Source organism: Caloenas nicobarica, chromosome 14, assembly GCF_036013445.1.
Source record: "Caloenas nicobarica isolate bCalNic1 chromosome 14, bCalNic1.hap1, whole genome shotgun sequence".
NCBI classification, from domain to species: Eukaryota; Metazoa; Chordata; class Aves; order Columbiformes; family Columbidae; genus Caloenas; species Caloenas nicobarica.
This window is the reverse complement of record NC_088258.1, coordinates 3,775,442-3,789,035: the sequence shown is the minus strand read 5'-3', so window position 1 is coordinate 3,789,035 and position 13,594 is coordinate 3,775,442. Positions and strand designations below refer to the sequence as shown.

The 13,594-nt window shown below is 61.4% G+C and overlaps 1 protein-coding gene across 1 annotated transcript; it reads left to right on the top strand.

Moving 5' to 3' along the window:
- Positions 1-2,493: 2,493 nt before the first annotated feature.
- On the top strand, positions 2,494-13,594 carry FSCN1 (fascin actin-bundling protein 1). The gene is made up of 5 exons (XM_065644811.1): positions 2,494-3,332; positions 9,977-10,133; positions 10,624-10,745; positions 11,021-11,188; positions 11,290-13,594. Exons 1-5 carry the CDS (start codon positions 2,510-2,512, stop codon positions 11,490-11,492), a joined length of 1,473 nt encoding a protein of 490 aa, XP_065500883.1. The 5' UTR covers positions 2,494-2,509; the 3' UTR covers positions 11,493-13,594.

The window sequence follows — 13,594 nt, the reverse complement described above, 5'->3', positions numbered from 1 at the left end:
CCTTCCTGCTCCAGCGCATCCGGCACGCACGGATGCACTCGGGAGACAGATTTTGGCTTCTGCATCCCCATGCTGGGAAGCACTGGCCACCCTTTGCCACCGCAGTGATGTGTGGGGACACCTCAGACAGCATTTGGGGCTCTCCTGTCCCCGCCATGCAGAGGGTGCAGGCAGGGTGGGTGCAGGCAGGCTCTGCTGCGCCAGGCAGTACCAGCATCCACGCCACGCTGCTGGGCGGTGGGGAGAAAACAGGGTGGTTTTTTTTTCCTCCCCATGCATAATTGCTATTTTTTTTTTTTTTTTTGTCGAGCAGAAAAGCTGTTTCTTTCTCAGCCTCACCACCATCTGCCTGCTGCGGCAGGAGAAGGCAGATCCCGGCAGCTGTGGGTCTGGGCAGCTGCTCGGCCTCGCAGCCGGGTCCTAACGCCCGGGTGCTTTTAGCAAAAAAGAGCTTTGCGAGACAAACGTGGATCTGCCTGGCTGGAGCTGCGGGAGATTTATTTCCAACCCAGCTGAGAGGCTGTGGGGTTGGTTCTGGCTGCAAATGGCCCGTCTGTCTGTCTCTCTGGAATTGCAACAAGCACGAGCACAGAGCAGGTCTGGCTGAGGCACCAAGAAAACAAACCCCATCCTGAGCTGGCAGGTTTGCCCCGGGGGAGGTTCTGCCAGCGACCCCTGGGGCAGGGGTGTGTGGTTGTGGTGCAGCCCCGAGGTGGAGCAGTGGCTCGAACCAGTATGGCCAGTGCAGAACCAGCAGAGCCTGGAGGGCCTGGGGAGATGGGGGCTGGATGCAGCCCTGTCCGGGGGGCTGTGTGAGCCTGGAGAAGGTTTTTGTGCCACCCAGCCCCGGGTGCACCCTGTCGCACCCTCCCACCCGCACTCATGCTGCAGCCCTTTCCTTGTCCTGCTTCAGCCGGGACAGGTGGTTCAGCTCTCTGATCTGGCTGAAAACCATCCCCTGTGTCCCTCCCAGCCCTCTTTTCTCTGATTTTCTGTTTCTGCACATTTCCCTGGCAAAAAGCTCATTTCCCCGGCAAACAGCTCATTTCCCCCAGCCAGCATGCAGGAGCATGTATACAGCCCAGGGGCTCCGAATCTGCCACCGCAGACATGCTCTTGTTTATCTGTGTCCATGTTACAGACATGAGAAGTGTCCCTGTCCCCAAGGAGCACTGGGCAGCACCCGTGCGCAGCACAGGCTGTGGTGCGTCCCCATACCTGGATCAGCATTACTGTACGTGCCACTGGAGTATGGCCTTGTGCGTGCACACCAATGCCACTCACCTACACCCTGAGAAATGGCCTCAAAATACCCCCTTTGCACAGGAAAGCCTGTGTTTTGCTTCTGGCTTTGCTGGGGGAATTTGGATTCCCCAGGGCCCCCATACTCCAGCTGTGCTGGTGTCTGGCACAGGGTGCTGGGATGGCTCAGAGGTGGTGGGATCTTTCACCCCACTCCCCTTCAGCCCTGCAGCATGGCCAAGGACCTGGGAGCAGCAGAGGGGTGCAGGGAGAGGCCGACAATGTAGGATTCTCGCAATGGGATGGGGTCTTGCAATGCAGAAAGGATTCCTGCAAAACAAGAGAGGACGCTCAATTCAAGGGGGTATCTTGCAATGGGGGAGGTGGCCATGTATTGTGAGGGGATCCTGAAATGCATAGGGGGTCTTGCAATGTGGGGGTGCTCTTGCAATGGGGGGAGTGTCCTGTGACTCAAGGGGGCTCTTGCTGTGCAGTGCCAAGGGTTTTCGCAATGCAGGGAGGAGTCTTGAAATGGGGGATGGGAGGGTGCCTTGCATTGCAGGTGAGGGGTCTTGCAATGTGGGGGATGTCTGGCAATGCAGAGGGGTTCTTGCAGTGTGGGTAGGGTGGCCTTGCAGCTCAGGGAGGGGACTCGCCATATGGTGGGGTCCCGCAGTGTGCGTGGGGATCTTGCAAATCAATGGGGCTCTTGCTATGCAAGGCGGGGTCTTGTCATACAGTGGGAGTCTTGCAGTGTGTGTGTGGGGGGGTCTTGCAATTCAAGAGGGCTGTTGTGATGCAGGGAAGGGTCTTGCCATGCCAAGGGGTCTTGCGATTTATGGGGGGGATCTTGCAATTCAACGTGGCTTTTGCTATTCCTGGAGGGGTCTTGCCGTGCGGTGGGCGGGTCTTGCAAGAGGGGGGCGTCCTGCAATTCGAGGGGGCTTTTGTAATGCAGGGAAGGGTCTTGCGATGCAGTGGAGTCTCGCAATGGGGGGGTGGGGGTGTGTCTTGCAATTCACGGGGGCTCTTCTGCCCCCGGCGGGGCCCCGCCACGCCGCGGGGCTCTGCAGCCATGCGGGGGGCGCCGGGGGTGCAGCGGCGAGGGCCGGAGCGGCCGGAGGGGGCGGCGGGGAGGGGACGGGCGGGGGTCGCGGCGGGGGTGGCCCCGGCGGGCGGGGGGGCGGTACCGCGGCGGCCGCGCTATAAAGGCGGCGTCGGGGCGGGCGCGGCGGCAGCGGCGATCGGTGGCGGCGGCAGCGGCAGGATGACGGCGAACGGGACGGCGGAGCCGGTGCAGATCCAGTTCGGGCTCATCAACTGCAGCAACAAGTACCTGACGGCGGAGGCTTTCGGCTTCAAGGTGAACGCCTCGGCCGCCAGCATGAAGAAGAAGCAGATCTGGACTCTGGAGCAGGACGGGGAGGACTCCAGCGCCGTGCTGCTCAAAAGCCACCTGGGCCGGTACCTGGCAGCCGACAAGGACGGTCGGGTGAGCTGCGACAGCGAAGAGCCGGGTCCCGACTGTCGCTTCTTAGTGGTGGCTCACGGCGACGGGCGCTGGTCGCTGCAGTCCGAGCCCCATCGCCGCTTCTTCGGCGGCACCGAGGACCGTCTCTCCTGCTTTGCCCCTTCCGTCTCGGCTACCGAGAAATGGAGCGTCCACCTGGCCATGCATCCCCAGGCCAACCTCTACAGCCTGGCCCGCAAGCGCTACGCTCACCTGGGACCTCGTCGCGACGAACTGGCCGTGGACCGCGACGTGCCGTGGGGCGTGGATGCCCTCATCACCCTGCTGTTCGTGGAGCAGCGGTACAGCCTGCAGAGCTGCGACCACCGCCTGCTGCGCTCCGACGGCCGCCTGGTCCCCGCCGCCGAGCCCGGCACCGCCTTCACCCTCGAGTTTCGCTGCGGCAAAGTGGCCTTTCGCGACGGGGAGGGTCGGTACCTGGCCCCCTCGGGACCCAGCGGCACCCTCAAGGCGGGCAAGAGCACCAAGGTGGGCAAGGACGAGCTCTTTGCCCTCGAACAGAGCTGCCCGCAGGTCGTGCTCCGAGCCGGCAACGACAGGAATGTCTCCACCCGGCAAGGTAGGAGGGGATGCTGGGGCTAAACTCGGCCACCCCGACGTCCCTGGTGTGTCGCCGCCCCGGGGTTTCTTCCCGCATCCCTCTGGCATCACCTCCTCCGTATCCCCCGCATCCCTCCAGAATCGCCCCGCTGGGAGCCCGCCACGTCCCTCCAGCGTCTCCTGCCTCCCTGCAGCAGCAACCGCACAGGAACCCCCCCCCAGCATCCCTTTGCCATCACCTCTCTCAGGTCTCTCCCCCCTGCTTGAATCCCTTCTCTCACACTCGTCCCTACACCCCTCCCCCGGAGCCACCATCTCCCCAGGGCACCCCCCCGCACTCCTCCAGCATGGCTGCCCGCGGTGGTCCCTCCCCCAGTCGCTCCATCATCATCCCCCCGCACCCCTCCCACATCCCTCTCCCTTCCCCCTCCCGCATCCCCCTGCCTGGGGGCCCCATCCCTCCAGCACCCCCATCCCTGCAGCATCGTCTCTGCAGGGTGCCCTGGGTGGGGGAAGAATGGTGAGGGGCCTGCCTTGGGGTTCAGAGATGGCTGGGGGGGTGGATGGGGTCTTCTCTTGCAGTGAAGGAGGCAGCGCTGCCATCCCTTACCGTCCTACCTGCAGAGCTCATTGTTCACCCAACAAAGCCTCCGCCAAGCTCCCCCTTCCCTGAGCATCCCTGAGCCACATGCCCTGCAGAGGGGGGCTCTGGGGGGCTGCGCTCCCCGCCATGGCGCTGCAGTTCCTGGCGGGTGGGTTGTAGGGGTGAGTGCCACCCGCTTCCCCGGTCTCGGCAGCGTTACAAAAATGGCTCCGCCAAAATGCCCGCGTCGAGCCGTGACCCACATCCACCCGCACAAAGGCCCTCGCCTGTGCCCATCCCCGTCCCCTCCGCCTGCCGGAGAGGCCACCGTGTCACCAGCCTCAAGCACTGCGGCCGCACGGCACAGCTCCCCGGGCACATGGCTGCCTGCCCGCCTTCGAGCACCCAGTGTGCATCCCACCCCCTGGCTTGAGGGGTGCTTGCTGGGGGACGGGGGGCCCCGCTCCCTGGGCAGGGCGATGCTGGAGGTGTGTGGCCGCCTGGCGTGGGAGCCGCGGGGCACATCGCCGGCGTGCCAAGTCAGGCCGGCACACACCGGGCGCGGGATGGGTGCGGGCACGCCTCACTGCAGCAAAGCCTGGAGGAGCAAGCAGCGGGGAATTTTTTTTGTGTGTATATATAATTTTCCAAGGTTGCAGCTTAACCTTCATCTGTGCCCGGGCAGCTCCTTGCAGGCAGCTCGCTGCCTTTCTGCTTTCTGAGGGCAGATCAATCCTGCGCTGCAAAGCAACCCCTTAAAAAACAAAACGAAACAAAATGCTTGCAAAGATGGGCAGCGGGGGATGATTTGCCCAGGCGCCGGGGTTTGGGGAAGAGGAGCAGGATGGCGATGGCGGGAGGATGGCGGGAGGCTGCTGCAGCGCTGTGGGGGAAGGGCTGCTGCAGCCCTTTGTCACCGGAGATGGGAAAACCAGATGTGGGGGGAGACGTGCAGGATGGGGGGGGACCCCACTGCCGCTGCCCCATCCCGCACGTCTCCCCGCCACGGCGCGGCTGCTGGCGGACTCGCCGGCTTTGTGTGATTGAGAATGGAAGGAGGAGGTGGGAAGGCGGTGGGGGGGGCACAAATCTCCCCAGCAACAGGGGGCTCTGGGCTGTGCCCGGCCCCTTTCCAAGCCAAACACGGTGGGGAGGGGTGTGCTGGGGCTGCACATCCTCGCTTGGGTCCGTTTTGGCCAGAGAAGCCATTTCCGCCTGGTTTATCCTGCCCGGCAGCAGGGAAAGCCTGGGAGCTACTGCTCTCCGGGACTCGCCCTCCCTTCTCCCGTCGGGAAAAGCGCCTTGTCCCAGGGTTACCGAGAAGGTAGCCGAAAACCAGCCGTCGGAGGAAGCGGTTGCAGACAGCCCTTTCCCCCTGCTGAGTTGATAAGCATTGCGCTGCTGGCAGATGCGCCGGAGGCCGCCAGAGATGGGGGATGCGGGATGTGGGATGTGGGCAGGGAGCGGCTGCGGCTCAGCACAGGCTCCTGGGAAAAACAGCTTGTTCCTGCAGGGAGTCGGGGAGGGAGTGAGGATGGCAGCAGCTGTTCGCCCCCTGCCCCGGGGATGGGGCTTTTGTGGCTTCCCCTTGGCTCGGAGCTGGAGCTGGTCCAGCCCTGTGAGTGCCGAGTCAGCTCCTGGCTTGGAGCCTCATCCCTGTCCCCAGGATGGCCCCGGCATCGCCGTCCTCTGCATGCAGGGCACTGGGGACCGCAACGCTGGCGATCCAGGGGTGGGCATGGGAGCATGCCAGCCCTCCCTCTGCACCAGCTGGCGCTGGCCCTTCTTCTCTGCCTCCAGCCACAGAAGGATGTGGTCCCTGGGGAGCCCCGGGCTCCATGAGAGCCCCCATCTCCCCATCGCACCTCTGAGCAGAGCTGAGTCGGGGTGCTGCCGGCAGAAAGCAGCCTCCCCCCCCGGCTCAATGGCTCCTTTCTAGCCCTGGCTGCAGCAACAAAGGGCCCTTTGTGGGCACGAGGGTCCCCAGGGGCAGAGCCCTGGCGTCCTCCCCGCTCTGCTGGGCCCCCGCCAGCCCCCCGCCTGGAGAGGTGTGCCGCCCACCCCCCCCGCCATGGGGAGAGGATGGGCTGGCTCGGGAGAGAGGCATTTCGGGAAGAGGGGTCCGGGGGGGCGCAGTGAGCAAGCAGTGCGCTGATGGAGCATGCCCAGCCGTGCTGCGTTGATGGCAGGGAGCTCTGCTCCGGGGCCAGGAGCCCCCCCGGCATGGGGTGGGTCGGTGTCGGCTGCAGCCGCAGCCCATTTCCCCCCTTCGGTTCATCTCAGTGCTTTAGCGAGGTGGGGAGACGCAGCTCCGGGGTGGGGGACACAGCTGGGGACGAGTGCTCGGCTGTGGTTTTTCATCTGGAGAAGCCAAGTGGGATGTTGGCACTTGGCGATTACACAAAGCCACAGGAAATCCATAGGGAAGGAGGGGTGGGTTTTCTAGGAAATCCGTGTTTCACCCCCACCCATCACCCCCTTGCAGAGCTGCACCCCCAGCAGAGGAGCTGCACCGTCCCCGGCTGCTCCAGGCTGTTGCTTTTAGACAAAAAAACCATGCTTAGATTTATGTATGGGTGCAACATAAGCCCATCCAAAGGGCGAGGAGAGGACGAGATGAGTCTTGGGGCACATGTGTGGCTGCAGCGTGGAGTGAAGGTGCCAGAGCCCTGCGGGGAGACCAGACCCGACCTGTGTGAGCAGAGCTGAGTAAGAGCCCAGAATCCCAGAATCCTGCCCTGCCACCCACGAGGGCTTGGGGGCTTTGCAGGGTGCTGCCGGCGCTCCCTCGGAGGGAGAAAACTGGGTTTTTTGTGGGCAGCTCCTGAGGTGGGGTTGGTCCCCCGGGGCTTGGGGGCTGCTCCAGGTGGCTTGTCCCACCCCTTGGCCATGGTCCTCCGGGCCCTTGGCCTCTTCCATGAAGTGTGTCCCACTGGGTCTCAGCAAGATGGCTCGTAGGACACCCTTTGCATCAATCTAATCGTAGAATCATTGAATAGTTTGGGTTGGAAGGGACCTTCAAAGGTCACCTAGTCCAACCTCCCTGCCATGAGCAGGGACATCTTCACCAGCTCAGGTTGCTCAGAGCCCCGTCCAGCCTGGCCTGGGGTGTCTCCAGGGATGGGAAAGGCTCTGGGGGGACTTGGTATTGGGAAACCCTGGGGAGACACACGCCTCAGCCCCCCAGCTCCCACCAGCATCATCTGCATCATCCCTGAGACCCCCGTAGTAAACCTGCATTGCAGACGAAACTGGAGGACATCCCATGCAGGGAATTTTTGGGGAAAAAGGTGTACGCCTGCTTTCCCCCCTCCCAAAGCACTGCCCCTCCTCTCCTGCCTCCAGCTGTAATTAGCAGCTTCGTCAAGGTCAGGCATAGTCGTGCCGGCTCCAGACTGTAAATTTACCAAGAGCGGTAATTAAAGCGTGATTGCAGCGGGAGCGGCTCGGTCGGGCGCTGCGGGACGTGCCAGCTCCCTGCCACAGCCCAGGGCTGCAAAAAGCAGGGGCGGTGGTGGGGGTGGCTGGAGGGACAACCTCTGTCCTCCGCCACGGGGACATCTCTCATGGACCCGCCGCGGTCCTGCCACCCCTCAGCCCATGCTGCCTCCAGTGTTTCACACGACTTGCCCATCTCTGACCCCCCCAGACCTGCTCCAGCTCAGTTGCAGCCCTTTGAAGCCTCCTTCTGCCCCAGCCGTAATTGCATTCCTTTCTGCTGAGTCGGTGTAACCCAACCCAGCCCCGCTTTCGCTTTTGGGGAGGGGGCGGTGGGAGACCCTCGGGCCACCGGCCCTGTGAAAGCCAAACCTCCGCACAACCGCAGGGCCGCGGGCAATTGCTCGGTGTTGGGGCGGGGGGAGACTGGTGGGTTCTCTACTCTGCCCTGGGGTTCTTTGGGGGAAAGGGGACAGTGTCAGGGGACTCCTGGTACTCTCTGTCCCATCTCCAGCCCATCCCATGCACAGAGCATCCCCCCCCCGCTCCCCCCATCCTGGTGCTGCAGCTCAGGGAGCTCTTTTGCAGCGAGGAGGGGGCACTGCCGCCCGCTTTTCCGCCCTGAAAACTGCAGCAGCAGCAGCTCTTGCAGGTTTTGGGGGGGGGGTCAGGGGTGCCAGCAGCCTGGGGTGGTGGGCTGCATCTCCCAGTGTCCCCTCCCGCAGCCCAGTCCCTCCCCAGGAGCCCCCCAGACCCCCGCTCCTGGGCGAGCAGGCAGCTGTAGGGCTCAGCCTGCCACAGCGGTGCTTTCCTGGCAGGGGTACAAAATCAAAACCAAATGTCTCTTCCAACCGCTGGCTCAGCCCCCGGCAGCCCTGGGAGGCGGCAAGAGTGGGGCAACCACACGAGCCAAGAACTTGGCCAGTGGGGCTGGCGTTGGTGGCCCTGCAGCTGCCCCCAAGCTGCCCCACATACCCCAGGGAGCAAAGCTTTGGAGGGGGGGGTGTGTGTCCATCCGGAGATACAGAAGGTGCTGGAGGATGCTGTGAACAGGCAATGATGTGGCCGGAACAGGACAATTTAGGTGTAGGAGATAAGATCACAGCCAATAAAGCGAAGCCTTCAAAGCCTGATCCCTTTGGGAAAGGTGGGAGACTGAGATGCAAAGCAGCGGCTGCTCCCTGGGGGGGGCCTGGATGTGGATTCCTGTTTGGAGATGCAGATGGGCGATGGGACGCTGCCAGCTGGCTGTGTCTGCAGGACATCTCCCGTTCCAGGACCCAGAGCTGGTGCGTGGAGGTGGATGGTCCCTCCCCAGGTGGGTCAGCACTCGCTGGGTGCAGCTGGTTGGGTTTGCTGGTGGCTTTCCCGTGCAGAAGGGCCACCAAGGCTGCAGTCCCTGAAGCCCTCGAAATCCCAGCAGCCAAGAAACTGGGAGGCAACGCACCATGGGGTGCCAGGGACTGAACATGTTGCCAGCGCCACGGGCAGGTTCTTGGTTCAAGGAAAAGGCAGATTTGGGCAGAAAGGTTGCACGCGTGCTTTGCATCCTTTCCAGGACCAGGGGCATGGTTGGACTCGAGCCTGAAGCACCCATGCAGTGGGGAAGGGACGTGGGTGCTGTCTGCTGAAAACCTCCTCTGGTTCCTCTGAGCCATGGTCCATGTCACCATCCGCTCCTGGGCTGCTGGCGCTGGTTATGGACCCGTGTCCCACTGGTGGGACTGGGACCCATCTCGGCCCGTCCCAGCTGAGCACCGCACCCCGGCTCCCTCCCCAAAACTCGGCACGGCTTTTCTTTGGCTCCAGGCTACGGCTTGTGGCTCGCATCCCTGATAGTATTTTTAGGCAGAAATCCACCAAGCTGGAGAGCTCTGGGGAGGATTTGGCCCTGCTAGTCCTGACTAAGCAGGTTTGCTTGGGCTCAGCGCCTGTGGGTGGATGTGCATGTGGCCCAGGGGGGCCAGTAGTGGCCACAGGACTGTGGCTGGTGGCCCTGGAACTGGCTGCGTCCACCTCCAAGGCTGGGTTGCCCGGGATGGAAATGGCCATCGACTGCTGGGTTGTGGCCACAGTGACACCCTGTTGGTGCAGGGACGGGTCATCGTGGCTGGCAGAGCCAGGGGATGGGCTAGTGCTGATGGTTTTTGGGAGCCAGGGAAGGGTTTGGCTGTCCCAGGGCTTTCCTGAGCTCCCTTTCCCTGCCAGCCTCACTACCTCAATGGGCTGTGACAATTTATGGATGACAAACGGTGCCATGGTCCTTAACACGCCACGAGCTGGGGATTCATAGGTGGTGCGGCGGCCTCTGCTAATGGATTGAATAACCCAGCTGTCACCTCTGGGGAAAAACACTACAGCCCTTTTCCACGTGAAATATCTGTGTTGGTCTTTGGTGCTGAAGTGTGATGGAGCCTGAGAGTCCCGAGCTGGAGCTCGTGGCTGCCTGAGCTCAGTTTAACCCTCAGTTAAAGCCTTAATACTTGAGTAGCCAAATAAAAATCTGGATTTGAACGCCAAGCGCTGTAAGGGAAGCCATGTGTGAGGGATTTAGGGGTCAGCAAAGCTCACCCAGGGGAGCAGGACCCGCTGGAGGTTGTTTGGGGTCCCCCCGGTGTTCTCCATGTCCCTCTGCCCCGCAGGGATGGACCTCTCGGCCAACCAAGACGAGGAGGGTGACCAGGAGACCTACCAGCTGGAGATCAACAAGGACACCAAGAAATGCGCCTTCAGGACCTACACGGGGAAGTACTGGACCCTCACGTCCAACGGAGGCATCCAGTCCACCGCCTCCACAAAGTGAGTCCCCTGTCCCCGGGGGCTCTGGGCCACGCCTGGGCTTGGAAACCCCTCTGTATCTCCCCGGGTACTCCAAGGGAGATTTTTCAGCTTAGGAGCTCACCCCAAAACCGTTCCCAGCGAAGGCGGGGAATTCCCCGGAGAGCCACGGGTCGGGGCTTGTTGAACATGATGCTCGGGAAGTCCCTCGGGCCATGTAATCCTTCCCGGCCGTCTGGGGCTGTCAAAGGGCTTTACCCCACAGTTCAACCCTACACGAGCGCAGAGCCGGGTGGAAACCCAGAAAGTGCATTTGGCAGCCTGCCTGCCTCCCTCCTGCCTGCAAGGCAAGGGCTTCCCACCAGGATGGCCACCACAGCGTGGCTCGTCCTGCAAAAACAGACGGAATCGGGGCCCCCCGATCCAGCCGTGGCCCTTTCCCAGCCGGTGGGGTGTCACCGGCAGCATCCCCATCTGTCACATCCCGCCGACCGCCCTCTCTGCCCCGCAGGAACGCGAGCTGCTATTTCGACATCGAATGGTGCGACAAGCGCATCACCCTGAAAGCTGCCAATGGCAAGTACGTGACGGCGAAGAAGAACGGGCAGCTGGCGGCATCCATGGAGACAGCGGGTAAGGGACCCCCTTTGGGGACCCCCACCCTACACTGGGACAGCAGGGGACGGACAAAATCTTGCCCCCTATTCCCCAAACCAGGTTCCTCTTCCAAGTGATGCTCAGGGATGGAGACAATAAGTTTTCTTAATGACCGTTTCAGGTGCTTGGAGATGGGAGGACAGATGGGGTGGATGAGAAATGGGTGGGGGGCACAGCCCACCCTCCTCCTGTGGGGTCTGGGTTCTGCACCCCCCAGGGCCGCTCTCACAAACCTCTCTCCTCCGGCACAGGTGAGACGGAGCATTTTGTGATGAAGCTGATCAACCGGCCCATCATCGTCCTGCGTGGCGAGCACGGCTTCATCGGGTGCCGGAAGGTGACGGGCACCCTGGACTCCAACCGCTCGTCCTACGACGTCTTCCAGCTGGAGTTCAACGATGGAGCCTACAACATCAAGGGTGAGTCCCCGGGGGTGGGTCCAGGCTGGGGGGGTGGTGGCCATTGGGGTCCCCGTGGTGGCTCACGGGGCCACCTCGTCCCCCTCTCCCTGTGCCCGCAGATGCCACCGGGAAGTACTGGATGGTGGGGAGCGAGTCGTCCGTCACCAGCAGCAGCGACACCCCCGTGGACTTCTTTTTTGAGTTCTGCGACTATAACAAAGTGGCGATCAAAATCAATGGCAAATACCTGAAGGGTGACCATGCCGGGGTCCTCAAGGCATCGGCCGACGCCATTGACGCCTCCACCCTCTGGGAATATTAATGCACTTTAGCGTTCCTCCCGTTGCCAACTTCTCTTTCCCCTCCTTCGTCCTTTTTTCTTTCGGGTTTTGTTTCTCCTCTCTGTAACAGGATTTTCAGACTGGCTCGCCCTTCCCTCCCCCCGTAGAGTCGGTGCGTTATGTGGGAGGTGGTTCTCCATAAACCTCTGTAACAACTGGAAAAGTGATGGGGTGGCCTATAGCTTTGTAGAGGGGTCTGTCTCTATCCCCCCCACCCCACCACCTCCCTCCAGGTTTGCTGGCCTTGGAAACTGCCGTACCCCCAATCCTGGCCCCGTAGGTAGTTTCTTTTCCTCTCCTCGATTGAAAAAAGGGAATAAGATCACCTCTGTGCTCACTGCTGCCATATCAGCACCGGTGCCACCTCGGTCTGTGCTGCCAGTATCCCCCGGAGCACCCGTCCCATCCCATCCCATCCCATCCCATCCATCCCGGGGCAGAGCGATGGCACCGGCTCCGCCGGCTCCTCCCTGCAGCTTCGCTCTGCTCCGGGCTGTCAGGGCAGAATTCACCCCCAGCTGAGCCAAAAAAGGTGACCTTACATATCACAGCGTCCCCAGGGAAGGGGCTGCCGTGTGCTGGCACGTGTCCCCGCGGAAGGGCCAACAAGCCAACCCCCCGTGCGACTGGAAATGATTTTTTAGGCTGATCCTGTCTGGAAAGCCTCAGACTTTCATCTCACAGAGCCCCGTGCTCCTTGTGTCCCCCTGCACCTCCTGGTTCTGGAGGAGCATCCCAGACCCTGCTGGTGGGTCCAGCCTGGCTGGTCCTGCTGCTGTGCCTGGGAGGGGGTGGCATGGGGGGGACACAGAGGAACCCCGTGCTGGGGGGGGCTCCATCCACCATCCACCCCCTCCAGCACCTTTGGTCCCCACAGGAGCCCGGTGGAACCTCCCCTGGGTGGTGGCTGGAAGCATAAACTGCAGATTTTGGTTTACAGAATAGAAAAAGTTCCTTAGCAAACTTTGCACAGTGAGATTTGCTCAGTACCTTTTTTTTTTTTTTTTTTTTTGCTTCTCATGAAATACTGGAACAGCGATACAAATCGCTGAACATCTGATGCTGAATTAGGAAGCGCCCGGTCCCGCCGCCCCCGGGCTCGGCTGTCGGGCCATCTGAACCCCACTGAAAAAAAAAAAAAAAAGAAAAAAAAAAAGACCAAAACAGTATTTTTGTTAGTCTCTATTTATATACGCTCTCCATGGCACTGTGTTACCAGCTGTTGTCTGTACTAGGTCTGCATTAGAGTTTAACGCTGTTTGTAACAGGTGATGCTGACGTGTTCGTTAGGGTGATGAAAGGCACTTTATCCTTTGGGGCCTTCCCGGGGCCGATATTTGCTCCCTGCAAACACACCAAGGAGCCTTTTCCCCTGCTGGGGAGGGAGCGCTGGTTTCCCCCCCCCAGCCCCACACCAAGGGTGCTCACGGCATCGCTGCCGTGCCAAAACCAGGGCCGGTCCCTATCGCCAGAGACAAGGCCAGGGGCTCGTCAGCCTTAAAGCCATGAGGAGGGATAAACCCTCCGGAGGAGCTTGGTGCTAAACTCTCAGCTGGGAGAGCGAGCGACCTGTCCCCTGCCAGGGGGACAACCCCGGGCCGGGGTCCCCGGCCGGTGCGGGGGATCCCACCTGGGGCTCTACCTCGGCTCTGCGTCACATCCAGGGGCTGCTGCGCCGCGCGATGTCCCTCGAAGGACCGAGTGTCTTGATGAAGCCCTGAGTGACCCTGTGACTTGGCACACACTTTTCGCTGGCCTTCACGCCCCCCCTCACACACAAACCCTCCGTGTCGCCTCCTCCCCGTCCCCCATCGCAGTTCGAACCGTGTAACTCCCGCTCCGGCTTCTTCCGTGTGACGTTAGGTCAACATCTCTCCTGTCTCCTTTTATCGGGTGTCGTGACTCTCTGAAAACATCTCATTCTGAAAATTTAAGTTCTGGGTTTGTTTGGTTTTTTGGGGGTTTGTCATTTTTTTTTTTTTTTTTAATTATTATTTTTTTGTAAGTGCCATTTGTATAACTTAAAAAAATAGCTTCAAATGGAGAAAGATGAATAAAAAATAAAACCTGCATTCCGACAGAA

Coding starts and splice junctions, on each gene's coding strand:
- FSCN1 (XM_065644811.1), top strand. CDS start 2,510: ATGACGGCGAACGGGACGGCGGAGCCGGTGCAGATCCAGTTCGGGCTC. Junction 10,134..10,623: donor CAGTCCACCGCCTCCACAAA/GTGAGTCCCCTG, acceptor TCTGCCCCGCAG/GAACGCGAGCTGCTATTTCG. Junction 11,189..11,289: donor TGGAGCCTACAACATCAAGG/GTGAGTCCCCGG, acceptor CTGTGCCCGCAG/ATGCCACCGGGAAGTACTGG.